A 24,697-nucleotide genomic window follows, 5' to 3' on the forward strand; every position below is an offset into this window, starting at 1 on the left:
TTTCTCATCAAGTGAAAGTCAGGTATTAACCAATTGAATGGGTTCTTCGAGGGCAGCCACCTTCAGTGGTTCCAGGATGGGTTGTGAAAGATTCGGAGGTCTGGGAACCACAAGTGAGATCTGCTGAGAGTTCTTATTTTCATATGCCTGTTCCTGGAATCTCATGTCAGTACAAATAGGCAAGGCAATGAGGGCTTCGTGAGACAGAAGAATGTCCCGGACTGTCAGTTCATCTTTTATTCTCTCAGTTAATCCCTGCCAAAAAAATGGCATTTTGGCTATCTTTGCCCCAACCGTGTTTGGAAACTAAGTATGGAATTTTACCTCATATTCACCAACAGAATGATTGCCTTTATGAATACGAAGGAGTTCTGTGGCAGCAGATGTGACATGCCCAGGTTGATCAAAAATCAGATGGAATTGCTGAATGAAGTTGTCCAAATTCCTGAGAAGCAAACCATCTGGTTTCCCACAAGGGAGAAGCCCAAGCAAGAGCTGAACCATCTATCAGGGAGTGTATATACGTAATCTTGACACGGTCAGAGAAAAAACTGAGCTCAAATTGCTTCTTGAACAAATTAAAGTATCCTCTGTATCCCATACCTTGGAGGTGGTGGGAATTGAATCATGGTCTCACCAGTCTGGATAGGTGCTGGTGCAGGGTTCGACAGAACTGGAACTGAGACTGAAGCTGGATGCTGAACTTGATTTACGTCTAAATGCTGTGGCAAGGTCTGTAATGAGTCTTTTACTTGATCGAGTTGCTGCTGGGCCTGTTGTATGAACTGGTGAGGAGACCAATCAGTTTTGTTTTGGCTCCTGCATCTGGGTGATCAAAGCAGTGATGGCCTGTTGTGGGGATATGTTCACTGAGCTCATGGCCTCAGCAACCTGTAAGGAACAACGTGAACGTGAGTCTCTCTTGCCATGATGTAGCTTAGTGGATAGGTTCCTGAGGCCCAAGCCAACGGCGGATGAGCAAGTTGGGCACGGGCCAGATTATGACTGAGTCCCAATAGTCTATATGAAGTCCAGGCAAAGACAAGACTGACGGCTTGAGGGAAGGCTTATGGCTTGCGACAAGGCTGATGGCTGAAGTGGAGCTGAAGACTGAGGTCAGGAACCAGACCAAAGCTGAGGACAGAAACCAGGCTGATGCTGAAGGCAGGACACAGGCTGGAAGGCTTGAGAAAGACAGAAGACTGGAACCAGAAGACCACCTTGCTGAGGCAATGACAAATGAGTGAAGAGCACTTATATAAGGCAGGCAGCCATAACATCATCCAAGGGTGCCGCAGGCTTTTCCTGCCACAGACCCTTTAAGGAGAGTGGTGTTGCATGCACGAGCCTAAAGCACAGCATCAGAGGGGCAGCAGCAATGGCTGCATAGGATTATTGGCGGCACCTCCCTGCCGCATGAAGCAGCAGCGTCTGGGTAACTGATACTGCTTGTGGGGCTGTCCCAAAAGCAGTGAGCATAACAAAATCAAGGTCCTATTCATCAAATTTGATCATATTATGATCACTATTGCCAAGCGGCCCCACCACCATTACCTCTCACACCAAATCCTGCACTCCACTGAAAATTAGATCTAAAATTGCTCCCTCTCTCGTTGGCTCCTGAACTAATAGCTCCATAAAACTCTTTTATTCCATCCAGAAACTTTATCTGTCTAGCATGCTCTGATGTTTCACTTACCCAGTCAATATTGGTGTAATTGAAATCACAATACCACATTTAAGGGTAAGTATACAATCAACTTCAAAAACATCAAACAACATACAGTCATAAAAAGCTTTTTATAAACTTAAACACCTTACAAGATAAAGCAAATCAACTATACTTATGGACAAATACAGAGCAATTTACACATATATTGTTTGTGTATCAAAAACAAGTAAAATATATGCATAAAATAATCCAATCATCATACAAGCATACCACACACATAAAAAATAAGAATTAAATAGGGAAAAACTCAGCAGTAAACACTTCAAATCTTCCTAATGCAAATCCAAAAAGAAGTACTGGTTTTTAATTCTTTTACGTGCTCAAAGATCATCCTGAAAAGGCATTTAGTTCTTTAATTCGTCATATGTAAGCTCTTCAACACCACATACATTTTCATATGGTTAATCATATAAATATATAAATTCCTCCTAAGGATACAAGCAGATCTTCAATTCGCCATATAGATCTTCCTATGGGAGATTGTCCCTGGATGTATATACTGAAATATGACAGGTCTCTGTCCAGTTCATCCGTTTGGGTTGGAGGCCTGTAGATCACACCAGTAAAAATGGAAGCACCCTCTTCTCTTTTTAGGATTGTCCATAATGCTTCTTCTGACAGTCTCCAGCTGTGTTCCATAATATACTGCTGCAGTATCAGTGTTCGGAACTCAGAATCTGTTCCAACTTTAAAAAAAAAAAAAAAAGTCTGTGAGGAGGAAAGGGGTATGGAGATGATTAGGGTACTGTCTTCAAGTGGCTGGCTAGGAGATGAGGAGGAAAGAAAGAAGGAGAGGGAGCAATTGTATTTTCAGCATCTCTCTCCTACAGTCACAGCTGCCTTGTGAGCCAGCACATATGCTGTTGCATACTGGTGCCTGCCCATGGACCGGTGTTTGAGAAACACTGATCTAGAATGTCTTCTTCCTCTTCCCCGACTCTGCAGTCAGCTGAATCCTGGGGTCGGAGGTTGTAGCTGTGTCTATGTCTAGTCTTAGGCCTTCCCCTCCTATTGAAATAGAGTAGAAGGGAATGAGACTAGAGTACAGGATACAGCAGAAACACAGCAGAAAAGAAAACAGATTGCTCTGTTCCTTTGTCCAACGCCTCTGTTCCTCATATGCTGCCTGCAGTCTCTGCTCAGTCTCACCTCCATCCCCCAAGGAAAGGGGGTATTTGGAGCAGACACTAAAGAGAAGAAAACTATTGCTTTGCTTCTTTCCATCCCCTCCCTCCCTCTCTCTTTCCTGTTGAGAAAACAAAACAGCTATTTGAGATTCAGGGCACAAGCCCTGGGTGCCCATAGCTAACCGTGCCCTTGATGCCAAAAAGAAGTCCTGCAATTTCAAATTTTGCTCCTGCTGCAACCACAAAAATGTCCACAATAGTCTGTTTAAAGGTTTGCCTGCATTTCTTTGAACTGGAGTACAATGTCTCTGGTTATGGCATTTGCTTAAAGATATTGTTATACATTTGGGTTCCGCTCCCCTTCTGCTCCTGAAGCTGTGAGTTTGATGGTAGTGTTTATCAAAACATTCAGGCCGGAAAGGTCCAAAGTGCTATATTTTGTGTACACAATTTCACAATGAACAGAAATACTGCAGGCAGAGCCCGCTACTCATGGTCACTGTTCTGTGTCTTCTCAAAACAAGGGGGAAATTTGGCTCTTTGTTGTTGGACTCCGCCACAGCCTAGCTGGCAGTGGCTTGTCCACAGGGAACTGATTCACTTGTGGTGGTACTCAGTCATGGCCACTGACAGGCACAGGCAGATATCATTGGCCCTTCCTGAATACAAATGCCCCTCCTGGTCTTGTTTCTGGCAGGCACTCTCAGCCTCTTTACTGAGGTGTTTCCTGCCCCCTTCCTCCATAATACAGGTTTATCTTTCTCAGTGCATGGACCTCTCCTTTAAAGAGTCCCTCCCAGCCACCCATCTAAAGGGATTAAGTGAAGCCAAAGGATTGGTTGAGTGCTTTGGGAAGGATATGGGAATTGAGTGAATGGGGCAGTGGTAGCGGGAAGTAGTTTTATATGAGGGGGTTGTTGAGTGCATTTGGGGGGGGAGGGGAATCAGGGGTTGGAAAGTGCAAAAGCTTTGCAGATAGGTGTCTGGGTTGGGAGAATCGGGGAATGAGTCAATGCAACCGGGGATGGGTGGGTATATCAGGAGGAAGGCTTGGGACTTGAGAGAGTAGGTTGGATAGGCTTGGAGCAGGGGAGAAGTGGGAAGGGAATGACAGGAGTAGGCCTAAGAAAGGAGAGTGAGAGAGAGAGAGAGATAGATCCACCACCTTATATTGTACTGGTACATTGCTCTTCAGGGAATTTTGTATCTAAAAATAAAACATCTTGCATCCGAGCATCAACTTTTTTTTTTCTGAATTGTTCGGATTATTACTTAGAGACACTGTCCATACTGTGTTATTTTGACAATATATATAGAATTTTTCAGAATTTAAAACTCTCATGCAGTAACCAAATATAACCACAACACTTATTTTATCATATAAGATCATAGAGCAAAATTATTGCCACAGTATTGTAACTTTATAATAAAACCCACTGAAGCATATATTCCTTAGGCAGCCCCACCTAAGACCTAGATCTAGAAACCAAGATTAGCCACAAAGTATATCATTTATATAATTACCAGGATCAATTGGCTGGATTGTCTCCCTCCACTGTTTTCCTTCCCAGCATGCTGAAGGAGGGCAATGATTGAGTAATATGATTCCTGCTCTATGTGTCCCCCTGTCTACTGCCTACTCAGATCCTCCTTGATTCCATATGTCAATTCTTCTTCCTGGGGTCTTGTCAGGGAAGATAAGATCCTGCTGCAAGATAAGGGTGTGTTCCACTGTTTACTTAATAATCTCATTTCGGTTATCAAAGAATCTGACTTTGCCCTATTATCCAGCCTGTAGATTGTTTACACAGCTATGAAGATGAGTTCTTGGATTGCTCTCACAATAAGATCATATCAGCCTGCTTGCTGTATTTTATCATCATATGCTATCATTGTCTGCACACAAACTGCAACACATGCAGAATTCCCACGGCAATGGAGCAGAAGCAGAAACCTTGCATAACTTTGGAAATAAAAACAAAGATCTTGATTTGAAAGCAGAATTTAGACAGAAGCTGATGCAAGTTATTAAGGAGAGGAGTGGCATGGGAGTAGCTGGGAATCTGATAGAGGAGATGAGCTGCAGAATTTTGAAGAACCTAGAGCAGGCAGAGTCAGGAAGCTGGTTCAGGAATCAGGCTCAGAGATTAAGAATGATTTGCAGGAGTGATCAGCAAATGCTGAAAGTCAGGCAACTATAGATTTTACAAAGTTCAGGAAGAGCAGCAGAAAAAGATAACAAAAACTAATAACCAGATTCCTTTCTGAAAGAGAAAAATAAAGGAGAAACATATTCAAGAGGTAGCAGAAGAAAACGAGGATTTGCTGTGATAAAGATCACCTTCATTTTAGATGTATTCAAAGAGGCAGTGAGAGGGTATCCAGGAGAGATAAGAAGAAGAAGCAAGAAGTCACTGGAGATAAGGAAAAGAATTAGGCACAGTTCTATGAGCATTTGTGGGAGAAAATGGGAGGGCGAAGGCTATGACAGTAAATAGAAAAGGGCATGTAGACATCACTGTTCATCAGGGAATATTTATACTGTATGGTGACGGAAGTGTGTACAGCACTGTACATGGGGAATAATTAAAAAGTGCTGACAATATACACAGTGCTATATGTGATGGTATATTTATTAAGGGTAATTTTAAAACAGCCCACATTGGGCTGACATCTGTGTGTTGAAAGTACATGCAGACTGCTGCCTGATTCTTCAAAGTGGTCTTATGCACATAAGTCCGCTTTGAAAATTAGCAGGTATATGCAGAACCCTGTGTGACACATGTGCACACATCTACACCTGCTTGGGAGCAAGTGTAAATGTTCCTTATAAAATAAAAAATGTATGTAAATGGTTTCCATGCCTCAGCTGTCACTTTATTATGATATGTATTTTTAGTTTTGTGATGTCTCTTATGTTTTGCATATTATGAATCTTCTATTGTGCTCTGCTATGATTTTGGATTGAGCAGATTATACATTTTTTAAAATAAATAACTCCAACCCCAGGAAACTTCTTTCAAGTATGCGAAATTGCGCCTGCACATACTTTTGCATGCACCTCCCTCCCAAGTCAGTTTTCAGAAAGCTCATTTATACGCACCAAAGCTCATGCATTCCATTTTTATGCACTAAATGCTTTTGAAAATCAGGCCCATAAAGAGCTAACAGGGTGCACAGCACTATAAATGATAGTATATTTATATAATATTGACAGTGCACACAGCACATTTTTTAATGTTTATATAGTGCTGAGAATATACACAGTACTGCATAAGATGTTATATTTATAAAGAACTAACAGTACATTGCAATTTAGATGGTATACAGGTATACAGTAGTAGGATTATAGGGGGCATATTCAGTAACCTGGCAAGCAGATAATGACTGCTGAATATCCATAAAGTTATCCTGCTAACTTTAACGAGACAACGTTTAATCCTAACCAGCTTTGAGTATAGCCAGTTAGGATAAAAGTCAACTGGCCACATATGGCCGGATAACTTTAATCTTAACCAGCTATATTGAAAAGAATACAGTCTATATGTCAAGTGGTTAAAAAAAAAGTCTTTCATAAGGCTACTAATATCTGTTGATGTAATAAAGGAAACAATCAAAGTTTCTCTGCCTAACACTTGTATGGCAGAGTTTTCTAGGAAACTCGTAAGGTTAGCTGGGATAGTCAAAGCTTGAGCAGAAGTTCTTTTCACAAAAAAGCAAGAATTTATAGCAAGCATATTGTTATTATTATCGGAAAACCCAAGAACTTCTGCCAAAAACCTTTTAAAAGAAACAAAAGGAATTTCCCCTGCTACTCTTGAAAAATTTACTATTCTTATATTCAGATGTCTAATATTATTCTCCATTATTTCTAATCGCCTAGAACAACTCAACTGATCTTTTACCATAACTATACTCAAATCTTGTAGAGATTTTATTTTCTTCTCAGCTTCCCCTATTCTATTGGTTACTTCAGTTGTCTGTCTTTGTATCCCCGCTAATTTTTGCTGTAAGTCAGAGGATACTGAGTCTATTTTACCTTCCAGTCGATTAACAGTAACACTTAATCCATTTACTAAATCCCAGATTGCCCCCAAAGTTACCGTCTCTGGTCTTAAATTTTTTGCCTGCACAGTACCTGGATCCTCAGGGTGAGAAGAATCTTGTTTCTCTAATTGAGGGACCGTTCCCTCTACTTCCACTGAGTTCAGTATGGAGCTTGCTCCTCCAGTAGACAACAATCGCTTTACCTCTTCGGTATTTGATGTTGCTGCATCTCCATTAGCGCCACATTGGGCAGGAGGCGGTCGCGTGTCAGGAATGAGAGATGCCTCATCTAGGGGGGGAACCCGTTCTCCTTCCGGGTTGCCTCCAACAGACTCATCGGTGCTCTCTTTCTCCAGCTGGGTCATAAAACGATCGATTTCCAATTGAAGTAGAGAAGGCAAGGGCTCTGGTGGAAAAACCCTTACCTTCCCTTTTCTTTTTGCAGGCATCTCTTTAGGAAACAGGATTATCGATCGTTGTTGAGCTAATTTTGTCTGCGTCTAAGCAATCAGAGAGGATATTGGGCCCTCCTCAGTCCGTCCTAGTCCGGACTAAGCCGGACTAAGCCGTGCGCACCCCTTGGGCGCGCACGGCTTAGGCGACGCACCGGCGGTGGCAGGCACCGGAGTCGCGGCAGTTTTGAGCGTGCGGCTCCTCCCTCTCACTTCCGGGCTCGGGGAGGGTGGATGGTGGTCCGGCCCTGAATCGGTAGCCTTATGAAAGTCTATTTTCAAAAATTTCCTATCTCATATTGTGGACAGAATATAAAGATCTTTCCAGATCTTGCGCCAATTACAAGAACAAAGAGGCGTGAATTTTTAGATTTGAGACAAAGAGTTATAGCTTTAGGTTTTTCCTTTTTGTTAAAGTACCCCTGTCGGTGTATAATAAAAAGGGGAACTGAGTCATTTAGCTTTATTCAGTCAGATCAGCTGCGTCAATTTGTGGAATTACTAGAACCACTTGCTTCATCTCCAGTTGAACCCTAAAAGTGCAGGCGAATATTAAAATGCCAGCTGTGAATGAGCTGTTTCAAAGTTTAAATGTTTCCATAATTCTTTTTCTCCTTTGAATTTGTCTTGCTATCTCAGATGTATATTTAATATTCCTGGAGATATGGTTTCCATTTAAGTTATTATCCACATATTATGCAATCTACCTTATAAATGGCCTGTGACCGACGGCCCGCAAATGCGCAGTAGAGCGCAGCTCTACTGCGCATGTGCGGGCAAGGACGTCGATCAGAAAAAAAAAAATGGCGGTGGGGGCCGCAGGAGCGGGAGGAGAAGCAGCGGCGCCGCGCGCGCGCGGTGCCGCTGCTTCTCCTCCCCAGATCTGCCGGCAGATCTCGGGGGGGGGGAGGGTGTCACTCCCGCGCCCCCCGAGATCTGCCGGCAGGAGCGGGAGGAGTCAATGGAGCCGGGGTGAGGGTTGCGGGAAGTCGCGCTTACGGCGCCGGGAGGAAATGGAGGTGGGTGAAGGGAGGGACTGAGTGGGAGGGAGGGGGAGGGGGACTGAGTGAGTGGGAGGGAGAGGGGGGACTGAGTGGGAGGGAGTGAGGGAGAGGAGGGAGTGAGGGAGAGGGGGGACTGAGTGAGAGGAGAGGGAGGGTGGAGAGGAGTGGGTGGGGGAGGGGGGTGGTGAAGAGTGAGGGGAGAGAGAATGAGGGGGAGGTGAGAGACAGAGGGATGTAGCCCGTTTTAACGGGCTTTACGGCTTGTTATGTGTATCCTAAGGAGTATTGTCCTTGAAATTTTTCTTTTTTCTTTTTTCTTGTAATTGCAGATATGTGTGTGAGATTTTGCAATTCAATGAAGATTGAATGTAATGATTAACAAATTGTAAACTGAAAAACTATAAATAAATGATTAAAAAATAAAAAAAAAAAGTCTGGCATGGACCAATTTCTCGATCCATGGCTGATCTGAGCCCCATAAAACCCCTCCAATTGGAAGTTAAAAATGAAAGTATGCCCAGCCAGCACTGGCATCCCCTACCCCCGACTTCTGCAACAAATAAACTGAGTAAGCCCTTCCTCTTCCTTCCTTTCCTCCTACCCACCCACCAGTACCTTGGTAAAGGCCAGTCTGGCCCTGAGATCGTGATATGCCAGTATGATCCCCTTAGATTCCAACATTACTAGGACAGTAACATTGGAAGTGTAAGTTCCCAGTCCGAGATCTTATTCTTCCACCATTACTGTCCTAACAACGTTAGAAGCTGCGGGGATCGCAATACTAGCGTATCGCAATCCTAGGGCCAGATTGGCCTTTACCAAGATACCAGGTGGGGAGAAAGTGAGAGGAGGGGCTCAATGAATTTATGTTTTGCAAAACCGGGGAGGGAGAGGAAGCTGGCACAAACCAGGCATATGTTCATTTTTTACTTTCAAAAGAGGGCTTTGAGGGGATGGGAGGGGATCTTAGATCGGTCAAGCTAATTGTGCTCATTTCAGCTGGGGGTTGGGGAATCATGCCAGAGGTCTTCACGGGACTTTTTTTTTCCAAACTTCTGACACCTGGCTATATTCTTTTGAATATAGGCAGTTAAGATGAAAGGTATCCAGCCTGCTCTGAAGCCAAATAGAAATGAAAATCAACTAAGTTAACCAGATAATTTAGCCAGATAAGTTGCTCAGTATTCAAAACGTTGCCATTTAGCTGGCTAATTTGTGGGTTATCAGCCAAATGGCTTTGACTATTGACCTTAAAGGTCAATATATAATGAAGGTGAAGACTGATTCTCTCAACAGCCATAGAGTATAATATAATCAAATGAGAGATAACAAATTTATATTCTCTGAGGACAAGCAGGATGGCAGTCCTCAGACATGGGTGACATCATAGGATGGAGCCTGGCCAGGAACTTTGATCTCAAAGATTCTAGAGCTTTCAAACATAAGAAATTGCCATGCTGGGACAGACCAAGGGTCCATCAAGCCCAGCATCCGGTTTCCAACAGAGGCCAAACCAGGTCACAAGAACCTGGCAATTACCCAAACACTAAGAAGATCCCATGCTACTGATGCAATGAATAGCAGTGGCTATTCCCTAAGTAAACTTGATTAATAGCCATTAATGAACTTCTCCTCCAAGAACTTATCCAAACCTTTTTTGAACCCAGCTACGCTAACTGCACTAACCACATCCTCTGGCAACAAATTCCAGAGCTTTATTGTGCGTTGAGTGAAAAAGAATTTTCTACTGAGCATGTGCAGCTGTAGTTCCTCTACACTCAGGCAGGCCAATCCCCACAAGTGGATTATGCACCTCTGCCAGCAGATGGAGCCACAATAAAAGCTGACATCACAGATATATAGCCTTGCCCTGACAGCCCACCAAGTATTCTCCATCTCCAGGAGAATGGTGGACATGCATTTCCCTACTGGGGTTTGCCTGTGAAGAAAAAAAGAAAAAGAAAGGAAAAAGAAGACAACTGGATGGCACTGCTTGCCTCCTGAGGGGACCCTCTCTCAGTTGAGCCTTCAGTCTGGTAACCCTTTTCTGGCATAGATTAAAAAAAAAAATACGATTGCAGGCCGAGAGAGACTTGGTGGTAAAGGCTTTCGCCCTTCCCCCCCCCATAGCCAGAGACCCAATCCTGCCTTCAGCCAGGGATGTCTGAGCTCAGGTAAGATAAAAATAAAAAGAAACATGAGGCAATCCTTCCTTCTTACTGGGTCCTCCTCCTTGACTTTGGTGTTTGGCGTCTCTCGCTCACGTTTCTGAGCAGTTAGTGAGATGTGGAAGCAGCGCAAGCTCAACGGATTAAGCAGCCCTTTTAGACTAGACCCCGCTTCCAGGCTTCTTTTCTCGGGTTGCATGGTAGGCCTTGGCAGTTCCTTTGCTCTTGTTGGCCTGTGTGACGACATGCGTGTACACGCCTTCTTGTGCACCTAGATTCGTACCTCCTGTTGGCATACTTAATGTGGCCTGTTAGTATTCATGCTTGAAGGCTGAATGCGTGTGCATGTAGTTAAGCGCATAGCTGAGCGCATATTGTGTGTGTAACTATGCGTGTATCTAAATTGTGTACCTGGCTAAGTAGCTGACTGCTACTTTCCTCTAAGGACAACAAGCCAATCCCCGACCCACCCTCGGCTGCCGATTTTTGTTTATAGTTCGACCTTTAGGTGTGGATGATGCAGAGCGTTCTTCATGCTATTCATTTGAGGACTGGTAAGTTGCTTAACTAGCCGCTCAAATTGATAACTGTTTTTTGTTTTGTCTGAGCTCAATGAGTGGTTGATTGTTAATCATTTTCAAATATAATCAGTTTGTCCAGTTTGGCTTTTTCAGAGAATACTGGCAGGCTGATGTCGGGTCAGGGCTATATATCTATGACGCCCGCTTTCACTCAGTCTCCATCTGCTGGTAGAGGTGCATAAGCCACTTGTGGGGATTGGCCTGCCTTCCTTAGAGGAAAGGAAATTATCAGGTAAGTAGTAATTTCTCCTTATCACCCTGCCCCCTAGGCAGATTACCTCTTTTTTTTTCCATGGAGCCATGTAGTCACGGTATGATTGAAGGGATGGCTCCCGGACCCCCCGCTAGACCACCAGTTACATGTAAAAGGTTTTTGGGGGGGTCAGGAGGGTGGGAGAAGCAAAGGGGTAATTTGTAAAGGGTCGGGGTGGGTTTTTTTTATCGGGCCAATTCACATCTCTAACGATCCGATTCTTTTCTCCCTCCATCCGAACCTGATCATTAAAACGATCGGGCACACGATTCACATCTCTAATGACCACATGCTTGATGGCTGCCCACTATTTGTGAATCACGATCTTTCTCAGAAAGACAGGAGTGTACTAACATGTCCCTAATGTCCTGATCTTGGGAAAAAGCTACCTGTAGGAACTCATAAAAAGCTCGAAATGTCAACACATGCCAATGTTGTCTCATGATATTGACTACATGATAGGCATTGTTCATGTAACATAGAAGACAAGCGAGGGCTTGTTCCTTTTTTTTTATTATTTATATTGCAGCAAAGGGGAATGATTGGCAAACAAAGCTCTTTTGTATGTCTTTCTGATGAAAGACCAAGGATGCCCTCTTGCTAAAAAGCAGGTGCATCTTTGACTTGGTTCATGTAGTCCCTCACATCCATACTTGTTAAGCCAGTGCATACATTGGTTTGGTTCTTGTACTCCCTCATATCCATACACTTGTTAAGCGCAGGAACTGACTAACAGGCTGTTTTTGAGATTCGATGGATGGCAACAACTATAAGTCAACAAGTTATTCTGATCAGTTTTTTTGCAAAACAAAGTGGTAAAACCCCCAGATCCTTGTTTGATAATGGTGATATCCAAAAATGAAATCTTTGAAGCGCTAGAGTGCATAGTAAATCACAAATTTGTGTCCAAACCATTAAGCGAACCACAGAATTGAAAAAAAGTGTTGTCATCTACCAGTCAAAAGAAAAAAAACATCATAAATGTAGTGATGCCACAATTTGTTACAGATGAACCATGGAGACCCAAATATATAGCGATCTTCAAAACTCATAAAATACAGTACATGTTAGCCAAATTAGGGGCTAACATGCAACTTCTTGTATCTGCATATAAAATTTTGAATCAAAGTAAAAGTAATTCTGTCTTCATACTATGTCACATAAACATCATCAAAACAATCAGAGATACATATATGTTCAAATAACATTTATTTTCACAATTACCTATTCATTTTTTATTAACATTCTTATACAAACTATCTTTTTAAAGATCTTCTTCATACCCTCAACATGTGGTGTTTTCAACAACAAGTTATCCCACAATCTTAATAATTAAAGCATAATCATACCCCTCCCAATCGATGCTCACACATTCCCAAACACTCATACCATAATACAATCATACACACTCGTTAATATGTTTCATTATCCCAAATAAAATTACATGTAGTAAGAGAAAAACCCCCACTACAGTAAATTATGCCACATATTACAATATGGAAGTTACCCAAAATCCACAATAAGGTACAATAATGACAATGACAACACAGTATCAGTATTATTATAATTATTTATTATTTGCTTTTGTATACTGACATTCCTTGGGGTACATCACATCGGTTTACATGTTGGCTTGGAGAAATAGTAGGACGAGCGCATCTTACTATTTTACATGGAGGAGCAAATCAACAGTTAGTACAATTATGTTATGCAAATCAACAGTATAACTGCCTTTCAGCAAATCAGCAGTTAGTGCAATTACATTTTAGTCGTGGTGAAAATTGAAGCGGAGTTGGTAGATTGAATTCCAAACTTCAATTGGCTTAACTCATACCGCTCCCCACAGTATAAGTAGATTGAATTCCCAACTTCAATTGGTATAACTCATACATCTCCCGATGAGGACCCTCGTTTCACCCTCAATGAGCTTCTTCAGGGAACATTCATCAAAGTGAATTTCGGACAAAATCCCTCCAGAACTCCAATATTGTCTTCTAAATCAAAGCACCACGGTTTTCATCAATCTTCCCACACCGCTTCTTCACGTCACTCAAATCTTCTCTAAATATCTTCCTTAAATCTATAAAGTATACAATAAACCAACCAGTTTCCACCCTCCTATTGGTTTTTAAAATGCATTATCAGATGTAAACCATACATATACCGATCACTATCCAAAGGTTTTTTCCCCACCCGAATTCCAATTCATACCACAGCACAACAGTGTGCTTAAAACACCTACAACATTAGAAACAATTCTCAAATCTCCAACATTTCCACCACAAAAGGCTTATAAACAATCAAACCAAAAAGTACTTGCCATATTACTGATTATAATCACATTCTTTTTCCATAGAACTTACAACAGCATACTTTCATGGACGGTTAACCTCCTTGTCTGCATCTTAACACATGCCTTTCACTACGTCATCTTTATACTTCAGATCAACCAATCCATGCACTGCATGACACTCCCTTTACTCATCTCTACCAATGAAAACTCCTCAATTCAATACCACTCTACAACGCACAATTAAACTCTGGAATTTGTTGCCAGAGAATGTGGTTCGTGCAGTTAGTATAGCGGTGTTTAAAAAAGGATTGGATAAGTTCTTGGAGGAGAAGTCCATTACCTGCTAATAAGTTCACTTAGAGAATAGCCACTGCCATTAGCAATGGTTACATGGAATAGACTTAGTTTTTGGGTACTTGCCAGGTTCTTATGGCCTGGATTGGCCACTGTTGGAAACAGGATGCTGGGCTTGATGGACCCTTGGTCTGACCCAGTATGGCATTTTCTTATGTTCTAAGACACACCCCAACATCTATCTCCTCCAGTAACACAAAGCACTCTAACACTTTATAAAATCCCTACCACTTCTCGGCAAGCAGAGCCTCAGAACCTACCTCATTACAGCATTCACAAATGCATCTAAACCCAGGTACAAACCCAAAACTATTACCCCTACCATAATATCATATAAATGAAAATTAAATGAACTCAAAGAAATTAAAAAAAAAACAGAAGAAACGGAAAAAACCCCCGAAAAAAATGAAAAAATAAATTCCCATGGGTTACCCCACACTGGGAATCAAACCCAGTCCACCTATATACAAACCATGTATCCTCACCACTAGACCATAAGAGCTATCCTGTTTCATCTTCAACTATATAATTTATGTACCGAATGATTAATGACTATAAAATGCTTCCCACTCTATATAGTCATTCAAGCCATGAGGATGGTAGGTTTTCCACATAAAGATGTATCTCTGCTCTACCCGCCATAATATCTTACTAATATCCCCTTTACTTGTGGAAAAAATTTGCTGTACCACAAAAAACTGTAAATCCTCCACCACACGAGCCTTATCTTGTCAGTGGGAGACAAGCGGAGCTCCACCCTTCCCTGACCTCAATCGACTTTTATGCTCAATAATTCTAACTTTCATTTCTCATTTGGTATGACCAATATACAACAAACTGCACAGGCATACGATGGCATATATTACCCCTATGGTATTACATGTAAAATGACCCCTAATAATAAAATACTATGTCAGCCAGCTCAACCAAAAAAGAGATGGGAACAGGATGAGAGCTAGTTCTTGTTGATATGTTGTCTCAATTAGTTCTAAAGCCTCCCTTTGAGGGACATTTGTATATAAGGCCTCAACATCAAGTGTCACCAGCAAACAATTATCAGGAAGATCATTTATTCCTTGTAAAAGTGTCAACATGTTAAAAGTATCCTGTACAAACGATCGAGCTTGAATAAAACAAGGTTATAAGAAACGGTCAGAAAAATGGATAAAGGTTCTAAAACAAACCCCTGACCCAAATTAACGGGCGGCCTTTTGGTTGAGATAAGTTCTTGGGAATTTTGGGTACCATAATATAGGAATAACCGGATATGTCACCTTTAAAAAATCATGTTTACTTAGAAGTAAGGAAACTCATTTGTGAGCCACAATCAACTACTGCTGCAATCTTGTGGAAAATCATGGGGTTGGAACCCGTGTCTACCTGTTGATAATACGAGAATCACTAAGGTGACATTGTATTTCTGAAACAGACTGTTCATGAATGTAGCACAACAGCTCCACCCTTATCTGCCGGCTTCACAACAACTTGCGTATTGGCAGAGAAGGCTGATAATGCTAGAAGGTTTATGTATTGTATGTTACTGTAGTTCTAGTCCCCTGACCCAGATAGCAAGAAGTTTTTTTCAAAGTTAGATAAATCTCATAATACTAATTCCATATATGTAGAAATAAATGTATGAAAAAATGGTATAAATCTATTCAGCACCAGGACGGATCATGGTTGATGGATGGTACAAAAGAAAGCCCCTTGTAAAGCGCCTTATAAGTATCCACAGATCTGAAAAAGACTGTTGCATATTGAGTGTAGTCTCTTCATCCTGACTTTTTAAAATCGGGGCAGAGGAGGCACCAGAACACATCGGACTTTGAGGTGGCATCTGCACAAGGGGAATCAAGATGAACAGACCAGTGACTCGGTCTCAAAATCAGCATCTTCACCAGTAATTAATTTAATCAGTTTTTCTGTAGACACTAATAAGAAAATTCACAGGGGTCTTTCTTGTGTACCATCCATCAGCCATGATCTGTTCCCATGCCAAGTAGATTTGTACCATTTTTTTCGTACGTTAAAAATCAAGTTGTTTTTTGATGACATTCACTTTTCAGATATTTTGGAAGTACAACCTAAGTCGATATGGTTACCCCCAGGAGCTACAGATCCTCATGTTTCCTCATATATGGAATTTGTATTGCAAGATTTATCTACCGTAACTTTGAAAAATCTTTTTGCCATCTGGTTTAGGGGTCTAGACACCACAATAACATACAATTCACAGAGGGGTCGATTTTTAAAAGCAGCGCACGTGCATCCATGTGCGCTGTGTTCCCGGCACGCACATGGACGAGCCAATTTTATAATGTGCGTGCCGGCGTGCACATGCGTGGGCAGTGGGTTGAATTTTTACAAAATACACATGGCAATGCAATTGGGCCTCCAATTAAGGCGTGGACTAGGAGGGATCTTCTCTACCTCTACCCCCCACCTACCTAACTTCTTCCCTCTTCCCCTCTCCTCCCCGCCCCCTAAACCTAACCTAACTATCCCCAAATTTTTTATTTTAGTACTTACTGCTCCTCTGGAACAGAAGTAATCTCTGCGTGCCATCTGGCTGCCAGCGCCCGCTTCCCCGGGACAGCGTCAAATAAAGCAGACCGGGCTTGTTGTAAAATGCGCGCAGCACACGCAAGGCCCAGCCATGTGCGTAAACCCCGAAATTTACGCGTGTAGACAATTTAAAATTTACTTGAGAGCATCTAGTAAAGTACTTGAGAGCCTTAGTTGCCAATACCAAGTTCTTATGAAGCTGGCAGAGAAGTGTGGGGCTGTTATACTATAGAGTCATGAGCAATATGTTTCAGAAATACAATGTCAACTTAGTGATTCTTATTATCAACAGGTAGACATGGACCCCACTCCCATGATTTTCCACAAGATTGCAGCAGTAGTTGATGTGACTCACAGATGGGCCATCTAAGTTTGGTGAGATAGTTGTCCGATGGAACAAAATATGGATATTGTCAGTGCATGCCTTGAAACAGCTGTTACCAGAGCGAAACATGGCTATGTCATAATTGAAGAGTTAAGTGATGAAAGGTGAACAAAATAGATATGTAATATCAATACATCTGTTAGGTAGACTGGGCCCATTTCATTAAAGCAACACTGTCAATAGAATTTAAAACTGCTCTTGTCATTTTATTGATAGCTGCAGCTTCTGCAGAATAAGGGTAGCATGATCTGTAGCCCTAGAGCAAGTGTGGCCAATTCCGATCCTCAAGAGCCGCAAACAGTTCTGGTTTGCAGGATATCCACAATGAATATTTTGCATAAGTTAGATTTGCATACAATGGAGATAGTATGCAAATCTATCTCATGCATATTCATGTAGATATCCTAAAATCCAAGCCTATTTATGTCTTTGAGGATCAAAATTGGTCACCCCTGCCCTAGATCCTGTTAAAAGTTTGCAGCCATATTCTGGAGGAGATGAAGCCTTTAAAGACATTATGAAGATAAATCTTGGAAATGCTGTTGAATGCTGTAAAGTATTGGAGCTAACCTAAGACCTCTCCCTAATTTTCAGTATATAGATGATGTCTTACCCGCAGAATCTCCCTACCTGTATGGGCTGCACCCAAATGCAGAGATTGGTTTTTTAACCCAGACCTCAGAGACGCTCTTCCGTACAGTGCTGGAGATGCAACCACGAGACAGTAACATGGGAGAAGGAGGAGGTGCTACCAGGGAAGAGAAGGTGAATGGATCTTATTCATAAATTAACTGTGTCAACATCCACAGCACACATTTTATGCACTAGGAAAGAAGCATGGCATACTTTAAGTGAGATCTAATCCTGTTTTTCTCTGCCTTAGTTTATTCAGCTGTAATTAAATATGAATAAAAATCTAGACTTCTGCTTCACCTTTTCCCCCTTTGCAAACAGTTCAAATAATTGTTTTATCAGTCTTCAAAATGTTCTCAAGAGCCAATCCAGTGACTTCACTCAATACTGGTCAGTCAGCCATCTTCTGTCCCCTGAGCTTCCAGTCAATAGAAGCCAATTGGTGTCTGTCCGGCACCCTGCTGTGATTGGGGGTGTCAGACTGAGGTATCTATCCCAGTGCCACACCTTGCAGTGATGGCGGTGTCTGTCCCAGTAATACACCTTGCAATTATGGGAGTCTCTGATTGAGATGTCTGTTGCAGCACTGTACCCTGCAGTGAAAGGGTTGTCTGTCCCAACATCAAATCCTGAAGTGATGGGGATGTCTTGACAGGTGTCTGCCCTAGCGCCATATCCTGTAGTGATGAGTGTCTGTTGCAGCCTTACACACTGGTGTATGAATGAAGTGTCTGTCCCAACTCTGCCCCTGCAAGAATAGTGGGCTTTGATTAATTTCTGTAGTGACTGTAGATATATGACTGAGGTGTCTGTCCTGGCACTACATACTACACTGATTATAGGTTTCTGAGTTGAAGTCACTACATGTCAATATTCATAGATATAGGTACTTCCCCTTATGTTGTTTGATGTGGCAGTGATCATGGGTCGTTGAATGGGCTGGTCAGCTTCATGGTTAAGTGGTCACAGAAATGTCCTCCAGATCTCCAAGAGTACTGCCTTTGAAGTGCTTCCTGCTCCAGCTGTACCCAGGGTTATTTACCCTGAATCCAGTTCTCTGTTCATGAACTTATACTGCAGCTGCTGAGATAGAGTACAGCAACATGCAGTATGCGTTAGCTGATAAGAACTATTTAACCCACCCAGTCTGCCCAGTAGAGCAGTACCTATATGTGTGACTCCTAGGGATAACTGCTTCCACATGAATAATGCTATTGTTACTCTTCATTACTGAGCAATATTGACTGGCTTACTGTTGCAAAGTAAGTCGATGTCAGAATGGGAGTATGGAAGGAAAATTGCTGCACCCGAGTCATTTCTTATTCATATCTTGGTTTCCCCTTCTCTTGTTTCCTCCAGGTGAAAGCTGTCTTGGATGAGATTGTGGAGAAACTACCTGAAGAGTTTAACATTCCTGAGTTAATGTCCAAAGCGGAGGAGCGAACACCATATATTGTCGTTGCTTTCCAGGAATGTGAGCGAATGAATATCCTGACCAGCGAGATCAAACGCTCACTCAAGGAATTGGACTTGGGTCTAAAGGTAGAAGCCTTCCTCAAAGTGGGAATGAACTAGAGGGTACCTCTTCTAGTGATTCAGTATGGGAGAAGAGGTAGCAGAATCCAGGAGGTTAGAAGGGCATGTGAGAACTTCTCTAGTGCTACAGGAATAAGAGGAGCGTTAACATAGGGACTCGAGACCATCAGTCCGCTCCATTATGCACCCCCACACCCTTCTCTCCCTGTACAAAAACACATGAACAACAATATGGCATTAAATTAAGGCCGCAGTTTATTAAAACACAACCCGAGCCTGCAACTTATACATAATATCAAAAGTTAATCCCCTCCCACCTCCTCCTCCCTCAATCCCCTCTTCGCTTACCACCTCGTCCCAATGGTAAGCTGACTTCGGCACCCCCCATCGCTTACCCCGCCACGGCACCAGTGAGGGTAAGCATGCGGCCTGAGCATCGCCCCCCCCCTTGTTCTTTAGGCCTTCCTGTGTAGCAGCCCCAAACTACACAAGCATTCCCCCCCCCCCCTTCCAATGTCCTTCACAAATCAAAACAATACATTACAACTTATGGCTCGGGTTTTCTGCCACAAACAAAGACAACCCGTTTGCCTTTGTTCCCCCACTGCGACCAATTACTGTTACAGTTGTTGCTTGAATCCTTCCTCCAGGGCATTATTAAATAAAACCCATGCCAATGTCCGAAAGGTGAACCCCCATCACCAAGAAATAAGCCCCTCAAAATATCCCATGACCAATTATGTCTTACCCAGAAACCGCCCTGTTGAACTAACCTTTTTCCTATTTAGCGATTTAATTTCTTAACACCATTCCGCCATAAAGGCTCGTTCCGGTGTTTAATCCGAATTATAATATCGGACCAACCCAATTTCATACCTGGCATGTTATTTATAATAGTTGCCAAATCTTTGCGCATAATTGTCACTAATTCCCTGCAGGTTAGCTTAGCTATGTCATTTCCTCCCAAATGAATGATAAGTAACTTTGGAATGCCCCATCTTAGTATTTTGCTCTGGAGAAAAGCAAGCAACTCCCCCCATCGCATCCCCCCTTTGCCGAACCAACACACGATCCACTGGCTGATGCTTAAATTCACGTTTTCACCATATGACTCTCCGCTATGCACGATGGAGAAAAGAATGACCCACAACCCAGGCACATTCTCAATTAGCCACCCCTTCCATTTCTGCAAAATAAAGAATTGCATTAGCCATCATGCATAGAATCCCCTCACCCCTAGCTCACCCGGCAAACTACTTCTGTACATAAGTCCGAAATACTTCCGACTTCCAACGTCCAAGCACCTGAATTCGGTGCGCCGACCACCCCAACTCTGCCGCTGTAGTTGCTGCTCTGATCCTAAATGAATGCGGCGAGTACTGCCCCATGTCCCACCCTAAACGTTCGACCACGCGTGCAACACACGAGAAAATTGATAAATGGTTAATGGTAAGCCATCGACATGTACCAAGAAAAGCCCCCCAATTTTGGGCCTTACACGTACAAAGGCTTTTGCAGTCCTTACTGGACACGCAAGCTCATTATGGACTCAAATCAATGAAATCCAAGCTCCTTTTCCTTTTTGGTCTGTCTTGGATTTCTTAATGCGCATTGTCACCCGATGCTCGTAAACTCGCACATCCTGAGCCAGCAAGCCAGATCCATCCCTGCACGCCTTAGATCTGGCAACCAATTCGCTGATCCTAAAGGCTCTGAAAAAATCCAAAGAAAATGCTAGTCAAAACAACAATGTCTCAAATTCCAACCGACACACTACACTCAAATGCTTGGCTAATCTTAACAAGTAGGTATATCGTATCGGCCACCGTTTATCATTACTTGTGTCAAACCCTCAGCTCCAACCTTCTAATATCCTTCTCACTAGAAAGCTGCTAGTTGGATTTCCCCAACCCTCCAATTTCTGAAAGAACACGAAACACGGCAATTGACACCGGACCGATGCTAATGAATAACCTGCCCCTTTAGCCCATAAAATGAACTGGACCACATCACTTTCCCACGCCTCCCCCCCGGTCCATCCCAAGGATATCAAAAAACGAGACACAGCTCCTCTGCCTGCCATGTAAGATTTCCAGATCGCTGGTGCCAATGATTGGCGGATCAAGTTCCACGTTTCATTGTGCCGAGCTGCCAAAAATGCTCTGGGACATTCTCTCCCTGCAAACTCGCGTGAGGGGCCTCTGCCCTGAAGACATCCCACTTGAAATGAGAAAGAGCATCTGCAATCAGGTTCAAGGTCCCTGGCACATGTCTTGCTTGTATGGTTACATTTCATCTCAAGCATAAAATTACCATCTCCCTCAGCAAGACTGACACCCTAGAGCACTTTGCAGCCTGTTTATTAACCACTTGAACCACCCCTAAATTATCGCACCACCACACTACTTTCTTATTGGACAACCCTGTACCCCAAATGGTCAAGGCCACTATGATTGGGAAAAGCTCCAGGAATGTTATGTTCCTCGTTAACCCATCAGATAGCCACCGCTCTGCGCACCACTTCCCCCGAAAATATAAGCCAAAACCGGTCACACCAGCAGCATCTGAATACAATTCCAAATCCTTATTCGAAATCTCTTCTTCCTGCATCATGCAGACTCCATTAAAGGAATTTAAGAAACCCTCCCAAACCCCCAGCTCTGCCCTCACTGCTTGCGTCACCCTAATGAAATGATGCCCTGCCCTTACTCCCACTGTTCTAGCTGACAATCTATGAATGAATGCCCGCCCCATCGGTATTACCCGACAAGCAAAGTTAAAATCGGCTCGCAGGTTGAAAAGCGGATGCTCAATTTTGCCGGCGTCCAGTTTCCGAACCCATGGCTGTCAGCGGGTTTGAGAACCGACGCCGGCAAAATTGAGCGTCGGCTGTTAAACTCACTGACAGCCGGTGCTCCTGTCAAAAAAGAGGCACTAGGGACGCGCTAGTGTCCCTAGCGCCTCTTTTTACCATGGGCCCTAATTTGAATATTTTTTTTTACTGAATTGCGTGCACTGGAGAGTGGAGAGTGGCCTGGACGCTCGCCCGCTCTCCCGTGACTTTTACTGTATCGGCCTGTATGTTATGTAAAGCAAGACTTCCCTTTGCTAAAATCATGTTGACTCTTCCCCATTTTGTTGTGTCTATCTATATAGCTAGTAATTTTGTTTTTAAGAATAGTTTCTACCATTTTATCTGGCACAGACGTTGGATTCGCTGGTCTGTAGTTTTCTGGATCACCCCGGAGCCCTTTTTAAAAATTGGCATTACATTGTCCACTCTCTAGTCTTTAGGTAGTGTGACTATTGTAAATGAATGATAGGTTACAGGTTAGTAGCAAGTTTGCAGTTTCATGTGTGAGTTCGTTCAGGACTCTGAGGTGAATATCATCCCATCCTGGTGATTTGCCATTCTTTAGTTTGTCAGATCTATTATATCCTCCAATATCACAGAGATTTATTTTAATTGCTTAGAAGCACCACAATTAAAGAATATTTCCAGTGTAGGTATGTTTCCAACATCTTCCTCAGTAAAGACCAAGGCAAAGAATTATTATTATTATTTTTTTTTTTTTGCTATTTTCTTCTCTGAACCAAATGACTAATAAGCTTTTATTAGTTTTTGCCTCTATGGCAAGCTTCTTTTCAAATTCTCTCTTGGCCTATCTCACTTTCATTTTACATTTAACTTGCAGCCTTAACCACTGCAGGTTATACAGTGCACTCGGCTGAGTGCACTGTATTGCATCAGCCCCAAAGTGAATTCCATTTATCACTGTCATCAATCACTCAACCAATTTCTAATCCAGTTGAGCAATTTAGGAATCAATCCCAGGCTGCTCAATGAGTCGTCTATGTGGAACACTATCAAAAGGTTTACAGAAATCCAAACAAACCACAGCCAGCATACTACTCTAATTTTCTGGTCACCCAGTTGAAGAAATCAATCAGATTTGTTTGACATATTCTTTGTCTGGTAAAATCATGCTGCCTTGGATGCTGTAACCCACTGGATTGTAGAAAGTTCACTATCTTTATCTTCAGTAGAGCTTCTGTGACACCCTAAACTGCCGCAGCAGTGCTTCACTGAAAGCTATCAGATCTTTCAAGGATTATCTTTTATTCAAAATAAGTTCTATAGGCTAATTTGCTTGGTGTATTGTTGTTGTTCTTAATAAAAGCCAGTGTCCATACCAATTAAATTGTTTCCAACCTGCTGAATTCTTTTGTCAGTATGGTAAGATATTATAACACTGAGAACATAACTCCTCAATACTCAAAACAGATGTTAATTTGCTATAAGGTTTATATTCAAAATCATTTAGCCAGATAACTGAAAAGTTATCTGGCTAAATGAAAATGTAGGCACTTATCCAGCTAAATTCTATAAGTTATCCAGCTAAAATTTAACCAGATAAGTTAGGTGTGTTCCAGGGGCATAACTGGGAAGAAATGAGTTAGCCAGTTAAGGTATCTGGCTAACTCCAATATTCTGTGCTAAAAAAAAAGGCACCGGTGAAACTGTGCAGCCGGCCGGATCACAGCGGTGCATTTTTGCCTGCTGCGGTTGCAGGCAGGCCGCACCCTTTCACACCCATAGTGCCACAGGAAAAGGTGTAGTTATTTCCCGCAGTGCTGCCAGCGATAATGTGGAAAACATCATCGCCCGCAGCACTGCCGGGCCAAAACCATGCCCAAACCCTGCCCACACTCCTCCCCTTCTCCTTAGATCATAAGAATTTAAATAATACCACTGTGATGCGGCCGTTATCACATGCGGTAGGGCGTTATCACACACGATAAGGCTACATCGCGATTTGATAAATGACCTGTCCTAAAGTTAGCCTGATAAGCTTATCCAACTAACTTTAAGATAGCTGGATATATTCAGCGGTGCGGCTGTGCCACTGAATATACAGCACTAGTAAACTGGATAAGTTTATTTGGTTAACTAGCCAAGCCACCCAGTGGCTGAATATGGACCTCTGACCAGGATGATATAAGGTTCTACTTTCCCAATCTGCTCTTACTATCATAACCAATTTGTATAGCATTCCAGGTACGTTTATTAGTCAAATTTTTGAGTACGAAATTCATCCAAAGTGATTTACAGCATATTAGAAATAGCAGTAAATAAACATAGGCTAGTTGCAGCTTCACAGTAAGAAAGACGTAAACAATTTAGCATAGCATTAAAAATCACATTCTACTTTGGCAATAAAGGTATGCATTAGCACTGACTTTGATAAATCAGCATACGTTGATTAAACTCTGCTAACAACATAGCAGAGATACTAATAGCTAACTCAGAAAATAAATAAATCCAACAGAACAGATATTAAGTTGTAGCAGCACATTTACAGCATTTGAAGGGATGCCCTGCAATTTTCAAAATCAGTTTAGTATCTTTGAGTTCCAAATTAGCATTAAAAGCTTGACAGAAGAACCAGGCTTTTATTTGTTTCTTAATGTATGAGTAGTCTTGAATTTGTTGGAGCTGTTCTGGAAAGAAGTTCCAGAGGGCAGGTCTGCTTCCATGAAGGATCTGATCTGGGTGTTTATTTCCT

The 24,697-nt window shown here is 42.4% G+C and overlaps 1 protein-coding gene across 1 annotated transcript in view; it reads left to right on the top strand.

The window, feature by feature from the left end:
• Positions 1–24,697, top strand: part of DNAH9 (dynein axonemal heavy chain 9) — a 1,128,006-nt gene that overhangs the window by 1,005,151 nt on the left and 98,158 nt on the right. The window contains exons 66-67 of the mRNA XM_029600235.1: positions 17,556–17,726; positions 18,954–19,136. Of these exons, the coding sequence (XP_029456095.1) occupies positions 17,556–17,726; positions 18,954–19,136 (354 nt within the window). The remainder of the gene's footprint in view (positions 1–17,555; positions 17,727–18,953; positions 19,137–24,697) is intronic.

The sequence above is a fragment of the Rhinatrema bivittatum genome, chromosome 4 (assembly GCF_901001135.1).
Source record: "Rhinatrema bivittatum chromosome 4, aRhiBiv1.1, whole genome shotgun sequence".
Classification (NCBI taxonomy): Eukaryota; Metazoa; Chordata; class Amphibia; order Gymnophiona; family Rhinatrematidae; genus Rhinatrema; species Rhinatrema bivittatum.